This window comes from Cavia porcellus, unplaced genomic scaffold (genome assembly GCF_034190915.1).
Source record: "Cavia porcellus strain 051 isolate PalLab524CR breed Dunkin Hartley unplaced genomic scaffold, mCavPor4.1 scaffold_25, whole genome shotgun sequence".
Taxonomy (NCBI): domain Eukaryota; kingdom Metazoa; phylum Chordata; class Mammalia; order Rodentia; family Caviidae; genus Cavia; species Cavia porcellus.
In genome coordinates, this window is record NW_026947508.1 from 3114505 (window position 1) to 3136905 (window position 22401).

Sequence of the window (22401 nt, forward strand, 5' to 3'; positions counted from 1 at the left end):
GCAGGCGCCATCCCAGGGAGAAGCAGGCACAGGGAGGGAGACGCCAGAGAACCACGGATGCGGTTCACACTGACCCTCAGCCCGGTCATCGGTGGTGACAAACACACACACCAGTAAAGCTGGCCGAGGACCTGAGCGTGCGTGTGCATGGGAACCCTCACAAGTGTTACAGTCCTTCTGCAAATCTAAAACTGCTACAGAAATAAAATGGGAGCTTTTAAAGGTACAGCGTGAGTCACCACAGCTCCTTGGAGGAACAGCAGGTGCCCAGTCAAGAACAGGGACACCATCAGGTGCCCCTGGGCACCCTGCTATGCCACACAGCAAGGGCTCCAAGAACAGGACAAGCCGGAGGGGCGCACACGGACCCTGGGGCAGCCTGAAGGGATCTACCCTGCCATACCTGGGCTAACCAGGCATCATGATTATAGACAGTGACTGAACACGTTCGATGGTGCCCAGTCTGCTCCCTGTCCATCAGAAGGATGGTGGCCCTTGGGGGCACGCAGGGCATACTGGGCTGGGTGCCCCTCTTCTGGGTAGGGTGTGGAGGAGTCACCTGGGGGACACTCGTGAGGCCCCTAGAGACTGCCGGCGCAGCCAGTCAGATGTCCTCTAATGGACATCATGTGCCCAGTGCCCCGGATGAGAAGCCCGGAGGAGGCGACAGCTTCACTCCCATGTCGTTCCAGCCAGGAATAATCAGGAGGAAACAGAGACGTCTAAACCAGGAGACATCTAGAAATCTGTACCATTTTTAAAAGGAAGGAGACTGGTATTAAAGACAATAAAATCATAAAAACCAAAGAGAGGGGGACCAGTTCCAGGCTCACAGAGACTAGCCATGGGCATCAACACAACCCAAGGCCCTGGGCTCGGTCCTGCCCTGGGGGAGAAACGCCACCAAGGGCTGGGTGAGAACAGGGACACGGACGGGGGACAGAAGCACTGACGGGGGCACCCAAGCTGCAGGGGACGGCTGCGCTGGGGTCACCAAGGAAGACACACAGGCACACCACACACACAGGAAGGGGACAGGACAGCAAAGGTGGAGAAGGCAAACAGAGCCACTGTCATTTGACACCACGGCAAATAAAAGGTCTAAGGAAATATGAAGCCCCATATGCCATTTTTATGAGCAGCGGAGTTAAGAAAGTAGGCCACATAAAGCGATAACAAACATTCCTACTCCACGTGTTTGCCCCAGAATTTGTTCCCCAACTATGCAAAAAAAAGCTGCTGCCATTCGGGAACACGTGCCTGAGAACTCAGTGCCAGCGGTGTCGGGGAAGCACCAATTCGCACTGCAAAGAGCCCTTCCCGCTTCCGGGGACAGCCAGAGGGAAGACCAGCCAGGCCACAGGCCACGGACCACGGGCGGCGGGGACACTCAGTGCCACCAACCCTTGGGAGCACCAGCACTGTCTCCCGGTAACCCCAGCAGGTGGCCCCAGGCCAAGGAGCTGGAGGGGCAGGAAAGGCCAGGCCAGAGCCCTGCCTGCTGCCACCTTGTGCTCAGCCCAGGCAAGGCAGGCAGCCTTGGGCCTCCAGACCTGAGAGACATGGGGCGGGTGACAATTTGTCACAGCAGCCAGGGAAAACTGGTGAGGTGCTGAGGCCCTGAACAGTGGCTGCAAAGACAGCAGGACCCGAGGGGGACGAGCAGGACTTCCAGGGGGATGGAGAAGCCAGGCACCCAGGGGGCGGCACAACAGCCAGGGCTCACCTCTGGCACTCTCTTGGCACAGCTGGGAGGAAGGGGGGGTGTTAGTTTAAGCACAGATTGCCCAGAAATTCCTGCGCCCAGATCCCTCTCTGCTGCACCTGGTATGGGAGCCCACCGAGGGCCTCACTGTCGCCCAAGCTGACCTGGGTCCAGTTTCTGTTTCTAGGAACCATGAGTCTCCACTGATGCACCCAAGGCAAGGCACGTGTGCAGGTGAAGGGGCAGGGCCGTGCGGGGGACAGGCTCGGGGTCACCTGCTCCCAGAACCACCCAGCCTGCCTGCTCCCAGAGACAAAGTCCTCGGCTTCCTGCCGACTCCATGGATACAAGATGCCCCCCAGGGGGCCACACGGCTGGACAAGAAGGCAGAGGTCATCAGGTCCACACCGGCAGGTAAAGATGGCCAACGACAGAGGCGCAGGATTCTTGGGGGCACACACGCCCTGCACAGGGCCTGTGCTTCCTCGCTTTTCCCTGAGCTGTGAGAGGCTCCGAACCAACTAAAGGCTGCAAACCTGCAGCCCATTCGCAAGGTGGATCCCAAAGGGCCGTTTAATAACAGCGCTGATTTCAGAAACAGCCTCGCCTCTAAGAGCGGCAAATGAGGACCAGCTGTGCTTGACCCAGGGGAGAAGGGAGAGCGGAAGAGGTCACAGCACGGGAGGCAGGGCCTGCAGGAAGCCGCTCCCTGGTTCTCCCAACCTGGGATCCAACCTGGGGCACAGCTCGGGCTGCAAGACGTGTTAACAGAGGTCCGTTTCCAGAACAGGGTGCCATTTTGCACCGTCCACTTCTAACAACAGAAGACAAGTGCTGTCCACCCGAGCTCACTGGGTATCTGATGAGCTCGAGAAACTTCTTTTGTGTTCTGGGTGCAATCGTGGTATGCACAGCCATGTGCCGAGCACACCCATCACTCGGTCCAGGGCGTACTCTGAAACGATCAGGAGAAGCAGCAGTGACCAGGCCAGCCCTGTGCAGCAAGCTGAGGCTGGTGCCAGGGACATGGGGTGACAGTGTTTCTCTCCACCTGTGTTTATGTTTGACATTTTCTAGAATAAAAAAGTATTTTTAAAAATGCGCATGCCAGCAGGGCACAGTAAGACCCTCCCATCATCCCAGAACTCAGGACGCTAAAGCAGGAGGGTCGCTGTGAGTTCAAAGCCAGCCTGGGCTACACAGCAAAACCTTGCTCACAATAAGTAAATAATAAAAGCATACGCCAAAGTGTTTGTGGAGGAAACCAAGTTAGGCCCAGAACGTGCGTCAGAGCAACTCAAAGGGCTGTGGCGAGACAGAAAGCAGACAGCCCAGGAAGGTGAGAACTGGGGTGCTGCCTGGGGTTAGGGCACTGCCTGGCCCATGTTTGTCTACAATTTCCAACCTAAGAAGTCCCACAGGCTAGGGATTTAGCTCAGCGGCAATGCACCTGCCTGGCAATCTCAAGGTCCTGAGTTTGATCACTGGTACCAAAAAAAAAAAAAACAGACAAGAAGATGAAGATGAAGGCTAAGGCAAAGACAAAGACGAGGAAGAAGAAAGAGGAGGAGGAGGAGAGGAAGAGGAAGAGGAAGGAGAAAAAAAGGAGGAGAGGGAGAGGGAAAAGGAGGAGAGGAGGAAGAAGAGGAGAAGAGGAGGAGGAAGAGGTCCCTAAAGGGATGAGAAGCAGATTTGCATCCTGGATGCATAAACACACTTGAAGGGCTCCCATCTCACCGCAGACAACCGCCCTTAAAGAACAAGGAGACCAGAAGCCCAGCGATGTGACGCGCCCCCTCTGGACGCCCCTCCGAGCCTGCAGAGCGGCCATCGGATGGCTGGGGCTTGTGATCCCACCGTCACCTCAGCTAGCTCTCTGAAAAGGGACGACAGCCCGGGCTGGCACCACTGGAATCACTTTCTTCTCCAACATCCAAACCTGCTGCCCCGGGTGCCCGGCACAGGGCTCACTGCTAACCGCTGGGCCCGCCCTACTCCATGTCACACGCAGCGGGGATCTCTGGGGAAAATCACTTCCCTGGGAACCGCTCCTCCCCAGGCCGCGCTGAAGGAAGCTTGCTCCATGACAGTACGTGGAACCCGGTTCCGGGGGACAATCGGGGGCCACATCCGGAAGAACTGATGGGCTGTGACATGTTCCCAGGGTTCTGTGGGGCCTGACAAAGGATCCCAACGGAGCTAAAAAGCGCTAATGAAGTCACACAGGACTCTGGGTTCGTTTCCGCCCTCAGGCTCCACACACAAGAGGAACCGATAATTAACACCTGGGGGCAGCCCCGGTTCACAGAGAGAGTCCAGAGTGACAGAGAGCGCCCGCAGCCCCTGTGCCCCGCAGGCCCAACGCCAACAGCAGCACCTGGAACACCCACCATGCATGCCCAAGTGTCAGGTGCCACCCACCCAGCACATCCACACACGGTAGCGTTATAAATGAAATTTCTAGAAATAAATGCAGCAGGACGGGGAATGAAGCTTCACAGAGATGATTTGGTGCCCAGAACACCTGGTGCTGCAGGGACCGTGTCCCTGACCAGGACTCAGAATCTCAAAGGCTGGAGGCGTGGCCACAAGGGAAACTCTGGACAGGATGCCCAGCGCCCCACCCCCAACCAGCACCCTCCCCCGAGCTGTCCCCAGGGACGGGACATCTCCCCAGCCTTCCTGCATGACACGTGCTAAAACGATACTGAGATTTTAAAACAGAAAGCTGAGTCATAAGCACAACATGAGCTGAGTTTACCAAATAATCCATCCGTCCACATATTCTGTTTCCTCTGTGAATCCCTGCTCCTAGTAATAATCAGGTTCACATGACGGTCACTCTAGCCATCTACCAGAGTCAGGCTTTACGACGTGCAGCGTCATAAGAAAAGCACACTCAAATGGTCTCACTTTTTCAAAATAACTATCGATCCAGTAATTATGAATTAATGCACTCAGGGTGTGTCAGTATCAGTCCTGAACTCTAAGATGGTGTTTTCTAGAATCATATGCTACACTTGCTATGACTTTGTTTTTTTTTTTTTTTTATTTTTGCAGCACTGGACATTGAACCAGGTCCCAGTACAGAATTACATCCCCAGCCCCGGTTCATTTTTAATTGTTTTTAAGAGAAGGTCTCACTAAAATCACTAAATTGTCCAAGCTGAACTCAAACTTATAATCTTCCTGCCTCAGCCTCCCAGAGTCGCGGGATTACAATTGTGTACCACCACGCCCAAGCCTTTACTGGGAGAGAGTGCTAACACCCACTCTGTCCACGCCTGACACCCGGGACCCCCACCCCGGGGAGACCTGGGGACAGGGCACTGCTGCTCACGTTGCTGTCCACGCCTGAAGGGCCGCGGAACACGTACTCCAGCTGGAAGACAATGGCGAACGCAGGGTGACTGACCATCTCGGGGAGTCGCAGGCGGCTTCGCAAAACCAGAGCCTGGTTTCCAGAGCTGGATCAGAAACACAAACCAGGGCACCTTAGGGTCAGCACCTGGCCCAGGGAGTCCCCAAACCAGTGCTTCCCTCTCAAGTGTCTCAATCAACACCTGTTCCGCAGGGCCAGGGTCAGCCTGCAGGATGGGACGGCGTCCCCAAGACGTGTCACAGCTGGTCCCTAGGGACTGAGTTCTGCCCGCATCACAGGAGAGCACAGTGTGGCAACCCCAGATTAAGCAAGCAGGGCTCCCTGTCTTCAGTATGCTGCGGTTCTAGGGTACACCTGACTGGACACACGGGGGCACCTCGGACCCTCAGCAGCCAGAATGCAAACTCACAGCTGTGGCAGCCCACACCACACACAGGGTTGACCAAGCGTACAACCCTGAGGCTTGCACAGATGGGCGTGACAGAAGAGCTCGAGGGGAGAGCGCAGCTGGTTGGAGGTGGGCAGCCTCCTCTTGCCGTGACCCTTGCACATCCCTGCCCGTGCCACATGGGGACCCCCAGAGAATACCTGGTCCTGGAGGAGGAACTGACTTTCCTGCTGAAACTGGCTGAGCGCGTCAAGGCCACGTCCATCTCGGGCACCAGCACCACCACCTGCGGCCTCTGTACGAAGCCCAGGCCGTTGTGCACACCCACTTGCAGGCGCCGCTCCAGGACCTCCAGGGCACCACCATCCAGCGGGCCACCCTCCTGCAGGGGCACAGGGTGGACGGAGTGAGCACTGCACCTCAGGGCAGCAGGGTCTCTGGAGAAGCTCCAGGGAGCAAACAGGCAGAGGGCAGGAGCCAAGGAGGAAGTCACAGGCCTCTCTGGACAAGGTGATGCTTAGCGTCAGAGTCCAAGCAAAAGCAAGACCATGGCCCAGGGGCTGTGGGCAGCCGCGGGGCACTTCCTGGAAATCCTGGTATTTCCCTCCCAGCACGGCCCGCTCCACAGCGCATCCCCGGGGGTCGCCACCACCAAGCTCACTGGGCTTTCCTGGCTTGGGCTCGGGTCTCCCTGCGAGAGGCTATGAGGGCAGGGAGGCATCCCAGAGGGAGCTCACCGGCTTTCAACCCTGTCCACGGGGAGACTTGAGACGTGGGAGGAGCAGAAGCAGGAGGCCCCAGCTTAGCAGTGAGTCGCAAACCAATAAAAACGGAATCTGCCCCAAAGTGATGGCCGGATATTAAAGTGTTTCATCTTAACGGAAAATGAACAGGCACTCTAACACAGAGCGGGGCTGCCCCTCCAGGATATCAGTGTTTATTAAATTATGTGATCTTTGCCAAATGATCTCGGAGTCCTGCAGTGTTCTGCACCGTCCATTAATCAAACTGAAAGGATCGAGAGGCAGCCCTGTAAGTCTTCGGATAATGAAAACAAAACTGTAGATAACTGAGTGTCCTGCAGCTGGACAGTCGCAGAAACACAAAGGCTGCTAAAACACGCGACAAGGTTATTTACGGGAATCTGTAAGATTCAACAGTGAGGCTCCCAGACTTCTCTGCCCTCACACAATCTGCTCTGCAAAATGAGAACACAGCAGGAAAAGCACGGAGAACATGCAGGCTGCCACCGACTCTGCCCCGCTCTCCGCCTGGCTTGTCACCTGGAACGGAACCACGAGGGAAAACCACATCGTCAAGAGGGGAGGGAACAAAAGGTCCACTGGTTCATGAACACGTGAGCAATAACCTGGTGACCCACAGGCCAGTGTGGGGCGCAGCTGACACTGAATCTCACAGCGCTGCAGTGCAAACACTGGTAACGCCCACCCCAGAGCGCAGGGGACGGAACAGTCCCTGTCCCCACGGGCCTGACACTCAGGAGGGGAGACCGAGGGTCAGCCCTGCACAAAGAGGATGCTGAGCGCTCCAGGGAAGTGCTGAAGGGGTGACAGTGTCAGTGAAGGGGCCCAGTGGGGAGGGCCGGGGACCTGCCCCGCAGGACAGAAGGGGTACACGGGACCTGAAACTTTACGGTGTCATACACAGATCTGCAGGAAGCACACTGGGAAAAAAATCACAGGTTGCAAGGCAGAGATGGACCCAGCACCAGGGAACCAGGTGAGGCAGCCCAGGGGCCTGTTTGGTGTACGTTCAGGGCCCACAGAGACCCCGTCTCCCGTGTCCCACACAAAAGGACCACAAGGACGGATTTCAGCCCAAAGACAACACAGACCAGGACCAACAGAGGGTTTCAAACAAGGAAGAGACAGCCTGCTGGACATGCACTTCCAAGCAATGTAGGGGACCACAGAGTGGACAGAGCTGTCCTCTGGGCTCCTGCAAGAAGCCAGGAGACCCACACTTCATCAGAAGATCCTTGTTCCCCCACGGGCAAAGAGCAAAAGCAGCAAACCTCAGCACAGCCACCAACAGAAAAGGCACACAGCAGCCTCAAGGCCTTGGGCCAAGGCAGGACACCCAGCCACTGGGCCCCACCAGCTCTGCCCGGCCTGGGGGCCATGCCAAGTGGGTGAGACCCGAGTACTTCAGCCAGAATCCAGCGGAGATGACCATCTGTCTGGTCCAGGTCAGCCTCCAGCGGCAGCCGGGACAGATCTCCCAGAGACAGGCCCAGGACTGGAGGCAGAAACCCCCAGAGGGACATTTTCTGGCCTCTGCTGCATTAAATTTGGGATTGTCCCAGACAAAGCCAGCAGAGGCAGGAGATCCACCCCATAGACAAAGGCTGTGGCCCCAGTAGGCAACAGCCAGCCCCACTGACCTGCCAGCGGCTCTCTCCAAGGAAGACAGACAGGTGGCAGACCCTAGCCACAGAGGCAGGGACACACATGCTGCTGCCGAGCAGCCAACACGGCACTGGGCACAGAGGTGACATAAGAAAAAGCCTGGCTTTGCCCAGGAAGGGCATGGCAGCAAGCTTACACTGTGCAAGGGGCTTCTAGAGGGCACAGGACAGGGAGGCTGCCGGCAGGGCCTGGGCAGAGCAGGAGCAGGACGGCTGGGAGCTCACCCATCTGGGCACCACCAGGCTGCTTTGCACACCTTCAGCGATGTGGCCGGCAGGGCGAGGCCAGGCGGCCTCTCAAACCTCTGTGGCAAAGCAGCTTCCTTTGTGTTTCAAAAGTGAAGGCCCTGTGGGAATGGTGGTGCACACCTGTAACCCCAGCGCTTGGAGACTGAGGCGGGAGGGTAGCTTTGAGTTCAAGGCCAGCCTGGACTACGTAGTGAGCCAAGACCGGCCTAAACCGAACTGTAAAACTCCGTCTCAAAAAAAAAAAAAAAAAAAAAAAGAAAGAAAGAAAGAAAAGAAGTGAGTTCTGTGATCCCAGGAGGGGACAGAGGCAGAGTACCCACGCTCACATTCTGGTGGCCAGGTGCTCAGAGCAAGACCGGGACGTGACTGCCCCTTCTTCCCACAACAGCAAGGCCAGGCCAGACGGAGGTGGGGAGGCTGTGCACGGCACACCTCGTGCTCCTGGGCCACACGGCCACAGGGCCAGTTCTGACAGTACCAGGGACAGCAGGACAGACCAGGACAGGTCCTGCAGGGGCTTCCCAGAGAACCCCGAGAGTGACAGGGACAAGCGCTTGGCAGTGACCTCCTTGTGGGGTCTGAAGGCGTACAAGCCAGGACAGGACCCAGAGGAGCCTCAGGGCGTCCCTCGTGCACAGTGAGCCCTGTGCGTGCGTGGCACATGTGGTCCTCACTGTGGGCCACTCCAACATCCCACCGAACGGGCGGGTAAACCCCACCTTCCAGGGGCACGGGACAAATCCCCAGGGGGAGCTCCAGTGAGGAGACCAAGGACTGCATCCACACCGGACTGCAGAGCCCGAGTGTCAGGGGAGGCAGCAGCACTTTTCACAGAAACTAGGCATCCAGGTGCTCCCGAAAATGTCCCCCATAGATGTATCTTACAAGTCTCTCCAAGCCCAATTGGTGACATAATTTATTTCTTTTTAATTTTTTATTGAACCCAGGGCCACTGCACTGAACTAAGTCTAAGTTGCCCAAGCTGGGTTGACCTGCAATCCTCCTGCCTCAACTTCCCCAAGTGCACAGATTACAGCTGAGCACTGCCACACCGACTACATCATCTCCTTTTACAGGAGGCTGCTTTGTGATCTATCAAACTCCCTGTCTCAGGCTAAGATCACCTTCCCTGCTGCGGAAGGCGGCACAGGCTGCGGGATTTGTAGGGGGCTCGGCCACGGCAGGGAAGGGATCCTCCAAGACCTCCTTGATGCACCACTTCAGGGGCAAAAAGCCCAGGAAAAAAAGGGAGAGACAGGACTAGGTCACCTGGAATACACTGCCCAGCCCCGCCCTCCGGCACCCCTCCCTGCAGGGAGAAGTCCCCTCTCAGGGGACGCAGGGGATGGTACCTCCTGGGCGTGGTCATCAGCCAGGAGTCCCAGAAGCTCCTCCTCAAACTTCTCCAGGGAGGGGTACAAGGTGAAGAAGACATCATCCAGGTGCCACGTGGTGGTCTTCTGAAGGCGGGGCTTCCGGAGGGCGTCACCTGCAACAGCAAGAGGGCTGGAGTGACAGGGTCCTGAGATGGGGACACAGGCAGCAGCTCAGAGACACCCCAGAGCCACCTAAACGTATTCTCAGGCGGGATTCTCACCCAAACTCAACCCCAACCACACTCTGAGCAACTCAGTGACCACAGGTTACGGAGGGCAGAACAGCACCTGTGTCCTGCAGCGTGGCTTCCCTCCGTCACTTCCTTCCCTGTAGCAAGGACAGATCCAAAGATGCCATTTCCTACCGAACTAGGCTCACCGTGAACCACCTGGGAACACGCACATGGCATCGCCACACGTGGTCACACGTGTAAACTCAGACATGGCTGGCACCACAACAAAACAGCTGGCCCTGATCCAGAAGTGCTTCCTGAGGCCCTGAGGGCAGGGAGAGCTCGGGGAGAAACCGAGGCAGAGAGGTATGACCCAGTGCTGTCAGGGAGGCAGAGCCAGCAGCTGTCCCCGGGCACCCCACGCTCCAGCCTCCTGTTCATCTCTCTCTCTCCCTCTCTCCCTACATTTCTTGAGATTATTTCTACATCCGGGTACAAAGGTGCAGATTTTTTAAAGCCAGCTCCAAAGTTAAAGCAAAGATTGGTGGAGCTGGTGCTCAATGCCAGGAAAACAGCTGCCAGCTGCGCACCAGCAAGGGTCAGGCTTGGGCCGGAAGGAAGTCTGCCTCTGTTTCTACAGACGACAGACAGACAGCCGGTGTCATGTCCAAGTGCCATGGAGCTGCCCGCAGAACAGCGGTGCAGAGGGTAGAGATGGATACATTATGAGCACAAAGCCCAGTCACATGGGATGGCCGAACAGAAGCCTGAAGCGAGTCTTACACAGCAGAGGCACTGCCCACCGCAGACGGGGCCAACAGAGCAGCCGGGTGGTGGTCACAGCCCCACGCAGCAAGGGCAGAGGCTCCATGGTGGCAGGGCCATTCCCTGGGACAGTGTCCAGCTCCTGAGGCCCTACGGTGGGCCAAAAGCCTCACAGCAGAGCACAGCCCTGGGAGAACCTGGGCGGAGGGAAGCGGGAGGGGTGAGCGAGGGGCGAGGGGGCGGGGAGAGAGAGCACACATGGAGCCTTTCTCTCTGCAAGTGAAGCTACTCTGCTCACAGCCAAGGGCGGATGTGGGCATCCTCCGGGCACCACCTCAGCATTTTGGCCGGGAGCTCCCTGACCTGTGCCGCACACGCCGGCAGGGTGGCTGCTCCTGTACAGACAGGCTGTGTGCACTTTCTGAAGAACCCTCTGCCGGACCCCAGCAGCATTGCTGCCCAGAGCCGTGAAAGACGTAGGTCCCCAGCAGACACGAGGCGCTTCGGGGACACAATGAGCCACCCTGTGAGTAGGTGGCAGGGCTCCAGGCCTGTGCATGCCTGCTGAGACCTGGCACATGCTCCTCCTGGGCTCAGCGCCCTTCCCTCTCAGCCTTTGTACCCTGGACCTTCCCAGTGCACCATTCAGGTTTCCGCCACTTTCCACCAGCAACGCTGGACTCCTGGGACACCCCTGAAAGATCCGAAGATGTCAAGCAGCTCATGGCCGCTGCCTGCTGGACATCACAGGAGGAACTGACCACGATGCCCAGCACCTTTCGCTTGGCATCCACATCACCAGCAGGGAAGGCTTTGCCAACCTCAGGGGAGACAGCAGCCAGCCTCCTCTGTAGCTGGGATCAACGTGTCACCCAGGCTGAGGGTGCACAGCTGCAGTGCGCAGAGCCCCCTCAATCCTGGAGGCCCAGAGGTCCGGGCAGACGCAGCATTGCCACACAGGAGCCTCCTCTGTGCACGGCAGCTCTGGGGCAGAACATGTGGGTCCCAAGCATACCCTCCTTCAAGAAACTGCGACCTTCTGAGACTGAGGGAAGAAGAGCTGGTCAGAGCTGAGTCCTCTCTACATGGGTGACCAGAAAAAAATCAAGAGTTTCCCAGATATACTGTCGAAGGACACGTGGACATAAAGCTGAACATAAAACAGAACTTCCACGGTGAGAGCAGAGCTCATGCTGGCTGAGTGTGCACGGAGTGCCAGAGGCGAGGGCTTTAGTGATCCATCTCCTTTTCTCTTTCTCTGTTTTTTCCTGTTAGCAGCCCTCTTCCTGTCCCCATTTTACAGGGGAAAAGCAAATAACAGAGGTTTGGAGAGGTCAGACAACCCACAAGGAACCACCGACCAGGTCTCCACCGCTTCTGAAAACCAGTGCTCCAGGGCTAAGAGCTGAGACCCAGCCCTGCTCCTTCCTGCTTCTCTCACACAGGGTCCCATCTGAACACCAGGCTGCTCTCCCAGGGTTCCAGGGATGACAGAGCAAGGCCACAGGGGCCTCCCCACAGTGAAACAGGACCCTCCGTGTGGATCGCAGGAGTTCCACCGACACCTTCCAGTAAGTCACAAGGGGATGGACACAGACACACCTCAGCCGCAAGACTCCAGGTCAGGAGGACCAGCAGGGCCACCGTCACATCCGCACAGCTGTGCTCTCAGCATCAGTACATACGAGGGCAACGCATCACAGCAGTGAGGAGAGGGTCCTCTCTGACTCACACCTGGGGCTGGGGACATTCCCGGCGGCCAACACAGCCTCCACACTCTCCTCACTAAACTCAGTGACAGTGAGACCCTGGCAGAGGACCATGACTCCAGCCTGGGAGCTCTGGAGGGTGTTTAAGGCCAGGGGCCCCGTAGCAGATCAGATCAGAGGACTCCAGGCTCATTCCTATTCACAGTTAACTAACTCTCATGTGTCATCTCTTCCCAGAGACACGGGAAAGTGAGTTCACGGTAGAAATGACCATCACAGACCACCCAAGAAGTTTATTAACTCATCTAACATCTAGGCTGAACCCAGTGATGTTAAGATGGATGGTCAACCTGATTGGCTAGGAATTAGCAAGGCATACTGCTGTCCAGGTAGGTCCCAGACACGTGACCCTGGGGTCTGTATCTGGTCCCTGGCCCCTTCCTCTCTGGCACTGTTTCCTGGCTCTGCTTCCTGGCCGCAACGCAGTAAGCATCCATGTCCCTACCCAACCCTTCCACCATGATGCTGCTGCCTCGTGGCCAGCCAACCAAGGACTGCACCCCCTGAAGTCATGAGCCAAATTAAACCTCTCCTCCTTTATGCTGTGACCTTCAGGTATTGTGTCTGAGCAACAGAAAAGCTGACTAATACAGAAAGCGAAACGAGGTGGGGGGGGTCACTGCTGCCATTCTATCTGTTCAGAAGCCTCTGGAACTGGTTTGTAGGAGGAGTTCGGAAATGTTTGGAGATGCTGGCTACAGAAGTCCTAGAATGCTACAAGCATGATGGGTGACTCTGGTGAGCACTCAGAAGACCAGAACTTTGACAGGATTGTGGATAATAAGGGTCATGAAGTTTCAGGTGCAAGTGAGTATGCTTTTGAAAGCTGAGCTGCAGACCATGCATGTTACACTTGGGCAAAAACTCCGTCCACATTTTGTCCATGTCCTGAGACTTTGATGGAGGTTTACATTAAGGGCTACGGCCTAAGTGATCTGGCAAAGAAAATTTCAAGGCAGCCCAACATTCAGGCTGTGGCATGGGTACACAGGTTGCTTTTAGCGAGATGTATGTAAGAATCGGGTATAAAGCAGAGCATAAAATTCTGAAAAAGTTACACTTTGGCCCAAATGGAGCCACGTGTAACGTTAAGATCAAAAAAGATGTGATTGCTGAAGAGATTACTACCAATAAAAATAAATCAAGTACTTTATTCAGGGACAAGAAGAAGGATGCCTTGAAGTTATCTTGAAAATCAGCAAGACCCCGCCTACTGCTGCACCAAGGGTGCAAAAGTTTAAACTTTTCTTTTGAGAACAGAGTCCCTGGGTCCCTTGTTCAAGAAGGGCCTCCTAGACAACAGGTTCCCCAGGATCCACTTCACCATGTTCAGCCATCAGGTTCTCAGCCACTTGAGGGGCCAGGCTACCGTTCAAGCTGGCAGCAGACCTCGGCATCAATCACATGATGCTGGTTTTACCTGCAGGCATAATGCAAGAGTTGTGGCAACAAAGGAACTGTATTTCAAAGAAACGCTGGGAGACCAGGTAAGGTGCCCTGGAGAGGACAGTTCATGAAGTCATAGGAATAAAACCAAAGGGTACCCTGGACACGCCAGAAGTCAGAGCTACCAGGAATGTGGAGTCTCTGCTGAGGAAAACTGCATGCTTTGAGAGAAGGCAGCCTAAGAACAAGGGCAGCAACTGGCACAGTCCAGGCCCCTGGACCTGCATCTCACTACCACGGGTCCCAGACACTGACTCTGGAGCCGGAGGACCTCATGCCCGCCCTGCTGGGTCTCAGTGTGGCTTCACTTCTTCTCTCCCCCCCACTCCCCCGTTCTGCAGTGGGAACGTGTACCCGGTGCCCCTGCACCTGGGGATTATAGAACTGCTTTTCATTCTTACAGGAGTTTAGAGCCAAGGGTTTACCCTGAGTCTCAAGAGGAATCTCTGATATTTGCGCAATGCTGGTACTGTTGAGACTTTGAAAAGGGATTCTTGTGTTCCAATTATATGTAGAATCATGTATCAGGTGTCAAGTTGCAAAAGATAGGATGTGCCAGTTAAGGTGGATCGTCAACTTGATTGGCTAGGGAATAGCCAATCAGTAAAGCACAGTTCTGGGTATGTCTGATTGGGTCACAGAGGGGAGACCTTGGGTACTGTATATGGTCCCTAGCCTCTTCCTCCCTGGCACCGGCTCCCTGCTCTGCTGCCATGAACTAAGCATCTCTGCTTGTTGAAGCCCTCCCTCATGATGCTCCTGTTCTGGAACCAGCCAACCGTGGACTGAGTCCCCTGAAACCATGAGCCAAACTATGCCTCTTCTCCTCTAAGTCGTGGGCGTCAGGTGTCTCAGTAATGAGAATGCATATCCCAGCAAGGGCCACACGCTGGGCCACTCCTGGGGACGTCATCGCAGACACGCTCACCCTGGAGCTGACCTGTCTTCCCCTCTCCAGGCTCTGGAATGTGTCTTGGTGAGTCAAGCCTCACACATCGCTCGCCATGTCACCACCCACGCTGTCCCGGCAGAGCAGCTCTTCCTAGGGCTGGGCAGAGAGTCTGCCCCCTAAGAGCGCAGATTCCCACAATGCCAGGAGCCCCAGCAATTCTACAGGAGGAGGTCAGTGTGGTCCCCTCTCATGGATTCTTCAGGACACCCTCACAAATGGCCTCTGTTGGTGCCCAGAGGCGCAAGGCCCAGTGTGCTAACCAGCTTCCGCCTCTGATAAACAGATTACAAGGAGGACAGATCTACTTTGGCTCATGGTCTCAGGGTCTCGGTGCACTGTCCCTGGATCTGGTGCTTTGGGCTGGCGGTGTACAGTGCATCATGGCAGGATACACAGCAGAGAAAGCCTGCCCACTGCACAGGACCCAGTGAGCACAAAGAGAGGGACGAAAGAGCCAAGGTCCCCATGTCCCCGTCAAGGACACAGTCCAGTGAGTTAATTTCTACTGGGCCCAGCCTCCTAAAAGCTCCACCAGCTCCCCATAGGACCATAGGCTGGGGACATGGGCCTATGGGGGACGCTCCAGATCCAATATACAGTGCCCAAGTCCTGAGGACTGTACGGCAGGAGCCCAGAGCACAGCACATGCCCACAGTGGCCCTCTTAGCCATATAAGGGTGATCCAGTTCCAACCCTGGCTCCCAAAAGCCACACCACGACAGGACCCTTAGTCTTTCGCTCAAATTTCGGTTTTCAAACGTAACCAAATCTGCACATCAGTGTTCACAGCAGCGCTATTCCCAGGGCAGGCAGGGGACAGCGACAAATCAAGCCCGCTGGGTGTGGTCCATCCATAGGATGGAAAACTCAGCCTCAGAAACAAAGGGACAGGAGACACAGCTATTAACTGATTACGCAAGACCACAGACACCAAGTGACAAAAATCACACAGTGCCACCTATCCGAGGGACCCCAGCAGAACGGGGGTTTTGGGGCTGAGGGTTCGGGTAGGGAGTTAGGGTTCGATGGATATGGAGTTTCAGCTCGGGTAGAGGAAGCTGCCCTGGGGACAGGCAGTGGTGACAGTTGTACAGTGCGATGCTTAACTTAAAAGTAGCAACAGAGTCACTTACACCACGGCCCAGGAAGGGTGAGCAGGAGCGCTCACACCGGCCACCTTCACCCACCTTGGGTCTAGGGGGTCCCAGTGCTTCAAGGCTAAGCCTGAGCTCGCCTGACCTGCAGAGTGGAGAGAGCCAGAGGGGGCCTTACCCACGTCGCTGTGCGCTGCGAGGAGACCGGGGATGGGCTGCAGACCAGACACGAGCAGGTTCTCGGGCAGCAGGTGGAAGGCGGGCTCCAGGGCCGGGTGTGGCCGCAGGGTGTAGTGCAGGCTGCAGTTCTCGATGAGAGTCATGTGCTTGTTTTCTGGGGAAGAACAGCATCGACATGGTGACTGAGGCCACAGGCACAGCTGAGAATCAGAAACTCAAGAAACACCACCAGGAGAAAAGGCATGTTTCTAAGGAGAGTGAGGCATTGCTTCACCATTCAACTGGAAAACGAAAGGCTTCGGTCCCCAGGATTTTCTCTGAAAAAGCACTGTCAACCATTTGGGTGATTTTTGTTTCTATGTGCTTGCTCATTTTTCAAGACAGGTCTTGCTATGTTACCCAGGCTGGCCCCAAACTCGCAACTCAAGCAATCCTCCTGCCTCAGCCTCAGCAGTGGGCTGGGATTGACGGCAGGCACCACCACATCAGGCCCTGCAAGAACAGTTTCTGAGTCAACGCATCAAGTCTCCACCGAAGGCCAGGCTAGGGGCTGTGCTGTTCCCTGGCATTAGGGGCCCCATGCTCAGAGGGAGGATGAGCCCCACACTGCCTTCCCCTGAGTCTCAGCCCTGCGATCACTGAGTCACACCAAGGACAGGAGGCCCTGGGGCCAGCGATGGCTGCTAGAGGAGGCCCCATCCACCAGGAGGGCCGCTGTCGTGGGCCAGCAGTGAGGAACCAGCTGACGGGTCTCTGATCACACAGGACCCAGACGCACAAAGGTTTGGATACCCCGGGGACAGGGAGCAGACAGTGTAGCCCCACAGCCCCGGCATGTGGCGAGCACAGGAAACCTAACCCTAACCCGATCCCCAGAGGAGGCTCAGGCTGCCACAGTGAGAGAAGACGCACCAAGGTGGAAGGAGCAGGGTACCGGGAGGAGCAGCCCCCAGAATCACAGAGCCTGGGAGTGAGGGAGAACCACAAACATGCCCTCTCCACTCTCCTGCCCCATCTTGCATAGGCTTGATTTCTTCCACTGATGAGGACCTCACCACCACCACCACCACCCCCTCAGCTCAGCCCCTCGGCCAGCCTCCACTCTAGCCACACACCAGGGCACCCAGAGTGAGCACCCACATGGGGGAGACAGTCAATCACGATGCCAACCCAAGGGCACGGCCACACGGCCATGCAGAGTCAAGCACTCTGGAGGCCCTGCAGGAAACACAGTGTGAGACAGATGAGCAGAGAAAGCGAGGCATGGCCAGGAGTGGAAAGCAGGCAAAAAGATGCAATGGGCACCCGCTTCCACACTGCAGGAAGAGCCCGAGGGCTCAGCACGACTCCCAGAGAGGCCATGCGTGTGGAGGGTGAGGCTGGGCGGAAGGGACCTCACCCTGGACCTCTCCCCACGCACACCCTGAGAGCTGGGAGCCCCAGGTGGCTGCGGCCGTCACCCAGAGTTTCACACTGCCCAACAGGGCAGGAGGGGTACTGGCCACAGGCAGAGCCCTCACCCGCACTGCACACGCAGACAGTGAACAGTGCCCAGACCCAGGGTGGGCAGAAGTCGGGCGGCCTGGTGCCCTGCTCGACAGGCCCGACTCTAAGCCTTCTTTCGGAGAGAAAGTCCCAGCAAATCAAAATAATGTTCAGCTGAAAAATAACCCACACATCAATCTTTGTTAAAAAAAAAAAAAAATTAACTTTCTGGTTGTTCCCCATCTCAAAATTTTTACCTAACTAGGAGGGAGGCGGTGCGGGGGAGCTATCTGACAGCGTGCTCCCAGGGCCGCCCCCCATTAGCCCCTCTGCCCCATCCTCTAGGTGGGCAGCAGCAAGGGGGCCACATATCCTCCAGCTGCCCCCAGCCCATGTCCCCAGCTGCCCTCGAGGCTCCAGGCACAGAGGCACAGCAGGAAGTCCCTGTACTCTGGGCAGAGCTCCCCAGGGCAGGAACGCCGTGGTCCCCCATGGAGCACAGCCTCGCAGGAAGGCACAGCTGAGACTGGCCATCGTGCTGGCAACAACCAACGATCCCACAGTCACAGGCTCCACTGGACACTGACCACCTCATCTGGTGGGCAAAGGGCCCAAGGGGCCTGACGGCCACCTGCCCATCCACAGTGGCTCTGTGGGGCTACCCCCTCCCTCTGCTCAATGTCCTCCTCTGGGGACGCTGCACTTCAGGTCTTCAAATGACACAAAGAAACTATCACGTGACCGAGCAGGGCTGACGGTGGTCAGCACTGATGCCATCGATACAACACGGGATACTCAAGGCTGTGGCCACGGCCAGGGTGGTTGCTTACGTTCTATGGGGTCCTGGAGAAGCGGGTGCAGGAGGGCTCTGGGGGTTCCGTGATACAGCTTCAACCTGGAAGACAGGCCAGGGAACCCTATTAACCACCCACGCCCTGCACCATCACTGCAGGCCAGCTACAGGTCTCACCCCACACCACCGCCAGTCACAGTGTCCGAGGCAGACAGAGGCCTGAGGATGAGGCCAGCTGCCCCCGCCACCTGGGCTCTGCCACGCTGAACACACCTGGCACACCTACAGGCCAGGGACGGAGAAGCCTGACAGCGTTACCAAGGGAGCGTCCCCACAGGACACCCGAGGAACTGCCGAGGCCGTGCAACACAGCAAGCGTCTCACCAGGGCGGCTCTGCCCCAGGGCACACCTGGAAAGGCCTGGAGGGGTCTGGTTGTCACACCTGGCCAGGTACAGGGCAGTGCCCAGGCAGAGTCCCCCCTTCAGCCCCCATGCAAGTGGTGAGAGAGTGCCTAGAGGGATAATGTGAACTTTCACAGGCTGGACGGCTCGCACCCCAGGTCATCTGTCTTTGCACACGCAGCTCCAAAGCACAGCCTGGCAGGCGACAGGTGCTCAGCCCTGCTGCCCTCTGGCACCTGTGTGTGAAGCCACATGATGCTACGCTCACTCAGCCTCATGAGATGCACTCTGCCGCCTGGCCTGCAGAGGTGAGGGAGTCCAGGGTCAGAGTTGAACAGCCCTAAAACCCAAGGACAGTGAGAGCATGGGATGTTGGCCTCCTGCGTCCCACATTCCAGCAAAACACTGATGCAGAGCCGGTCCTCACTCCAGACCAAGGGGCAATTCCTCCGCTTACTCAGAGGAGGCCAGAAAAAAAAAAAAACCTACCGTTTGTCCTGGGATGGAGAGGTCGAAGAGTCTGGCCTGCTGCTGAAGATCTGAAGGATCCCAAACCCGCAGGACAGGGCCTGGAGGGCCCCGCCCCGCTCCTTGCCTTCGGTGACCACTTCGACCACAGCCACGATGTTCGGGTGGTTTAAGGACATGTGAAAGTAGACGGGCTGCAAGGCAGAAAGCAGAGCACAGCTCGAGGGGAGCGAGACGGCCCAGATGCCGCAGCCTCTGCCTGCCACGCTGCGGTGCTGCCACGAACATCCAGGCGCCACCCTGAGCGCTCCTGTGGCGCAGGGAAAGGAGCCAGGACAAGGGTAGAGCCTCTAGCTCCAGGGCCCCACGGCGTCCAGCACAGGGGATGAGCCGCCTCTGCTCCGACCTGCAGCTCTGGAATCACCATCTCCACATGGCAGACCCCAGGTCCTTGGGACAAGAAAGGCTGGACTGGCTGGGCACCTGCTCCGGGGCCGGGGGACTCCAGGTGGGACCATGGTTAGACCGGCCCAGGCCACTCACAGCCTGCAAAGCCCACAGCCACCGCCCATCCTCTGCCGGGGGCCTCACCCAACAGCGGCTCACAATTCCCCAATGGCCTCCGACCCTGCTTCATGCATGAGTTTAACGAGGCCCCCTGTGAACTGGTTGAGCTTCAAGCTTTGATAAGGCCACTCAGCTTCCTTTAGGTGCTAGATGACTCTAGTCAGCATCTTTCTTGTGAAAATTACTTGACATCTTTTTTGAATGACATGGGGGCGGCTAGACCAGGTAGACGACACCCAAACTGATCTTCAGGTTCCTCAGTTCTATTTTGGGGGTTTCTTTTTGGCATTGAGAACTGAACCCTGGGCCCTGTGCGTGCTGGCAAGCACCTTACCACTAAGCTACAGAGTCTCATTAAGTTGCCTGGGCTCAACTTGCAATCCTCCTGCCTCAGCCTCCCCAATAGGTAGGATAAGAGGCATGCACCCCCACACCCAGCTCCAAACGGATCTTAAGAGTTTCCACGTGTACCCTTTCCATGCCCAGTATGAAACAAAAGGTCTCTGGCTCCCACTGCTGAGAAGAGCCCTTCCCCGAGTTTACGAGGCACGCTCCCTTCACTCTGCTGTTGCTTTCCCGTTTCCTGAACGCAGGCGTTTTATCCAAACTGATCAAGGCACAGGCGTGGGAGACAGAGCAGGCGCTGCTGGCCGGGTCTGCGACCCACACAGCAGTGACATCCGCAGGTCCCCAGGCCGAGCTGGAGGTGAGGGGGATGCACAGGCCGCCTGCTGGACTCCAGGGCCACCTGCTGCAGGGCGACGTGGGGCAGGGCTGGGCTGGACTGCTGCACTGTGATTTCAACATGCACAAACCCTCCCATTAACAGGTCATTACCACGGTGTGTCCAAGAGAAGGGAACGCTCACCGTAATCACAGACTGTCAGCCCGGGGTAACGGAGAGACGCATTAAAACATCAGCCACGAGATATAAGTCGTTATTCTATTATCTTTTATTGCAAAATGATGAAACAATGACCACTTACGGTGACAGGTGGTTGGGCTGAGAGAGACTTATGCTTCTGTTTCCGAGACCGGGGACCGCGTGAAAGCCCCTGTGCGGCCAGTCTGCCACCCCTCACCTCCGTATTTATACCTGAGCACACCGCCTTTATGAACACTGCCAGCTTTTTCTCCTGGCCATAAAACAAATATTTTAAACTCAGATGTGAAGCCACAATCCTCTGCAAGCTTAGAGGTCACCTTGAGACGGCTCCGCCTAAAGACAGGGCTGAGCCTCCCTCTCCACGTGCCCCACCAGCAGGGATTTATGGCTGCTTCCTGTCCCTTTCATGTGCCACCAAGAACAATCATCCTGAGACCAAAATACCCACCAGCAGGGCCTCCGCCTTGCACATCTCTGCAGCCCTGACTCGGGTTCGGAACATGCCTCATCAGAAGAGCCAGCCCACACTGGATGCAAGGCACACAGAAGGGCGATTCAAGTTCAGAGCCCCGTCAGCTCTGCTCTCCACTGCCAAGGAGGCAGGCACGCCTCCAGAGATCATCCCTAGCCAGGGATCCAGCCAGTGGCACAGAGCCTGCCCAGCAAGTGAGAAGTCCTGAGTTCAACTCCCGGTACTGAAAATCATTCACTGACCCTCCAGTGTGGCAACACCAGCACGCTAAAGAATTCCTAAGGACCCTGGGAAATACTATCCAGCCTTGCAGAAGTACAAGGCTCAAGGACTTTACCAAGGATGGATTAGGTGGGTACCACGGCACCAAGGCTGCTCGGGAACAGGCAGCTCTGAGACACTAAGCAGGGAACGCTCCCAGAGACGGAGACACAGACATCTCTCCCGAGCCTCAGCTCCCTGTACCCCTGCGCCCACGCCTCCGGGCATGCAAATGAGCACCCATGAAATGCAGACAGCTCTCAGGGAGTAACGGCAGTAAACAGGCCCCCTGCTCTACAGAAATTTAATTAACACTGACACCATACGTTTGGGGAGGCAAATTCTACGCACAGACTGAAATTGCATGATTAAAAGTGTAAGTCAAGCCCATCAAATTACCTGTGGGAGAAAACCACCTGAGACAGAAGAGATGGCTCTGCTCCCCCTGCATCTCTCGGCCGCGCCTGACAAGCTTCCTCCCTGACAAGACTGACAGACTAATAAATCGTGTAAACGTGCACATTCCAGCCTCAGTCACCATCGGCCTCCCCCGACTTCTGCTGCTCACCGGAAGTAAGGGGGACCACACAGGCTCCACCTTTGTGTCTTCGGGAGGAGGCTGCATGAGGCAACCCCAGGTTACACCGCACGACTGTCACCCGCTGACAGGAGCCCATCTCTTCTGTGACTCGAGTGACCTCACCTCAAGTTCCCAAGCTGGAGACCAAGGTGAACCCCACACTGGAGGAACGACGTGAGGTTTCACTGGCTGAAAGGCCCGTGCCCCATGACAGCCGCTCCTGCCACCCAGATGGAAAGCACAGCCTGGCAGGTGACAGGGGCTCACCTGCCTCTGCTGTGAGGACCCCACTGCTGCCACCTGGGCACACGTGTGAAGCCACATGACCACACTCACGCTGCCTCGTGAGATGCACACTCGAGCCAGTGTGCACAGGTGAAGGAGTCCAGGGTCAGAGTGAGACAACCCACCGAAGGCCCCCCATCACAGATGTATCCTGCATCTGACCCAACGCCCCTGCATAGCCGGTCCTCACTCCGGCCCACAGGATGACCCCTCTGCTTCCTCAAAAAAGTAGGTGAGCGAAGCCAGGTGTGACCCAAAGCCAGCAGCACCCCTCAGCTTGTTCTCATGAACACC

The 22401-nt window shown here is 56.7% G+C and overlaps 1 protein-coding gene across 16 annotated transcripts in view; it reads right to left on the minus strand.

Annotated features, from left to right (window-relative positions):
- Nphp4 (nephrocystin 4) overlaps nt 1-22401 on the minus strand; it is an 88496-nt gene that overhangs the window by 49557 nt on the left and 16538 nt on the right. For 13 of the 16 annotated variants that reach the window (XR_010042880.1, XR_010042878.1, XR_010042879.1 and 10 more), the window contains exons 4-9: nt 19078-19250; nt 18223-18287; nt 15906-16061; nt 9505-9641; nt 5676-5857; nt 5046-5172 (exon numbers count right to left, since the gene is read on the minus strand). Coding sequence is in view for 12 of the 16 variants with exons in the window: in XM_063235377.1 (XP_063091447.1) it covers nt 5046-5172; nt 5676-5857; nt 9505-9641; nt 15906-16061; nt 18223-18287; nt 19078-19250 (840 nt within the window). In the remaining 4 variants the exon portion in view is untranslated. Of the gene's footprint in view, nt 1-1824; nt 2226-5045; nt 5173-5675; nt 5858-8128; nt 8218-9504; nt 9642-15905; nt 16062-18222; nt 18288-19077; nt 19251-22401 lie in introns of those variants that run through there. The other 3 variants (XM_063235384.1, XM_063235386.1, XM_063235385.1) reach the window with 3 other exon arrangements.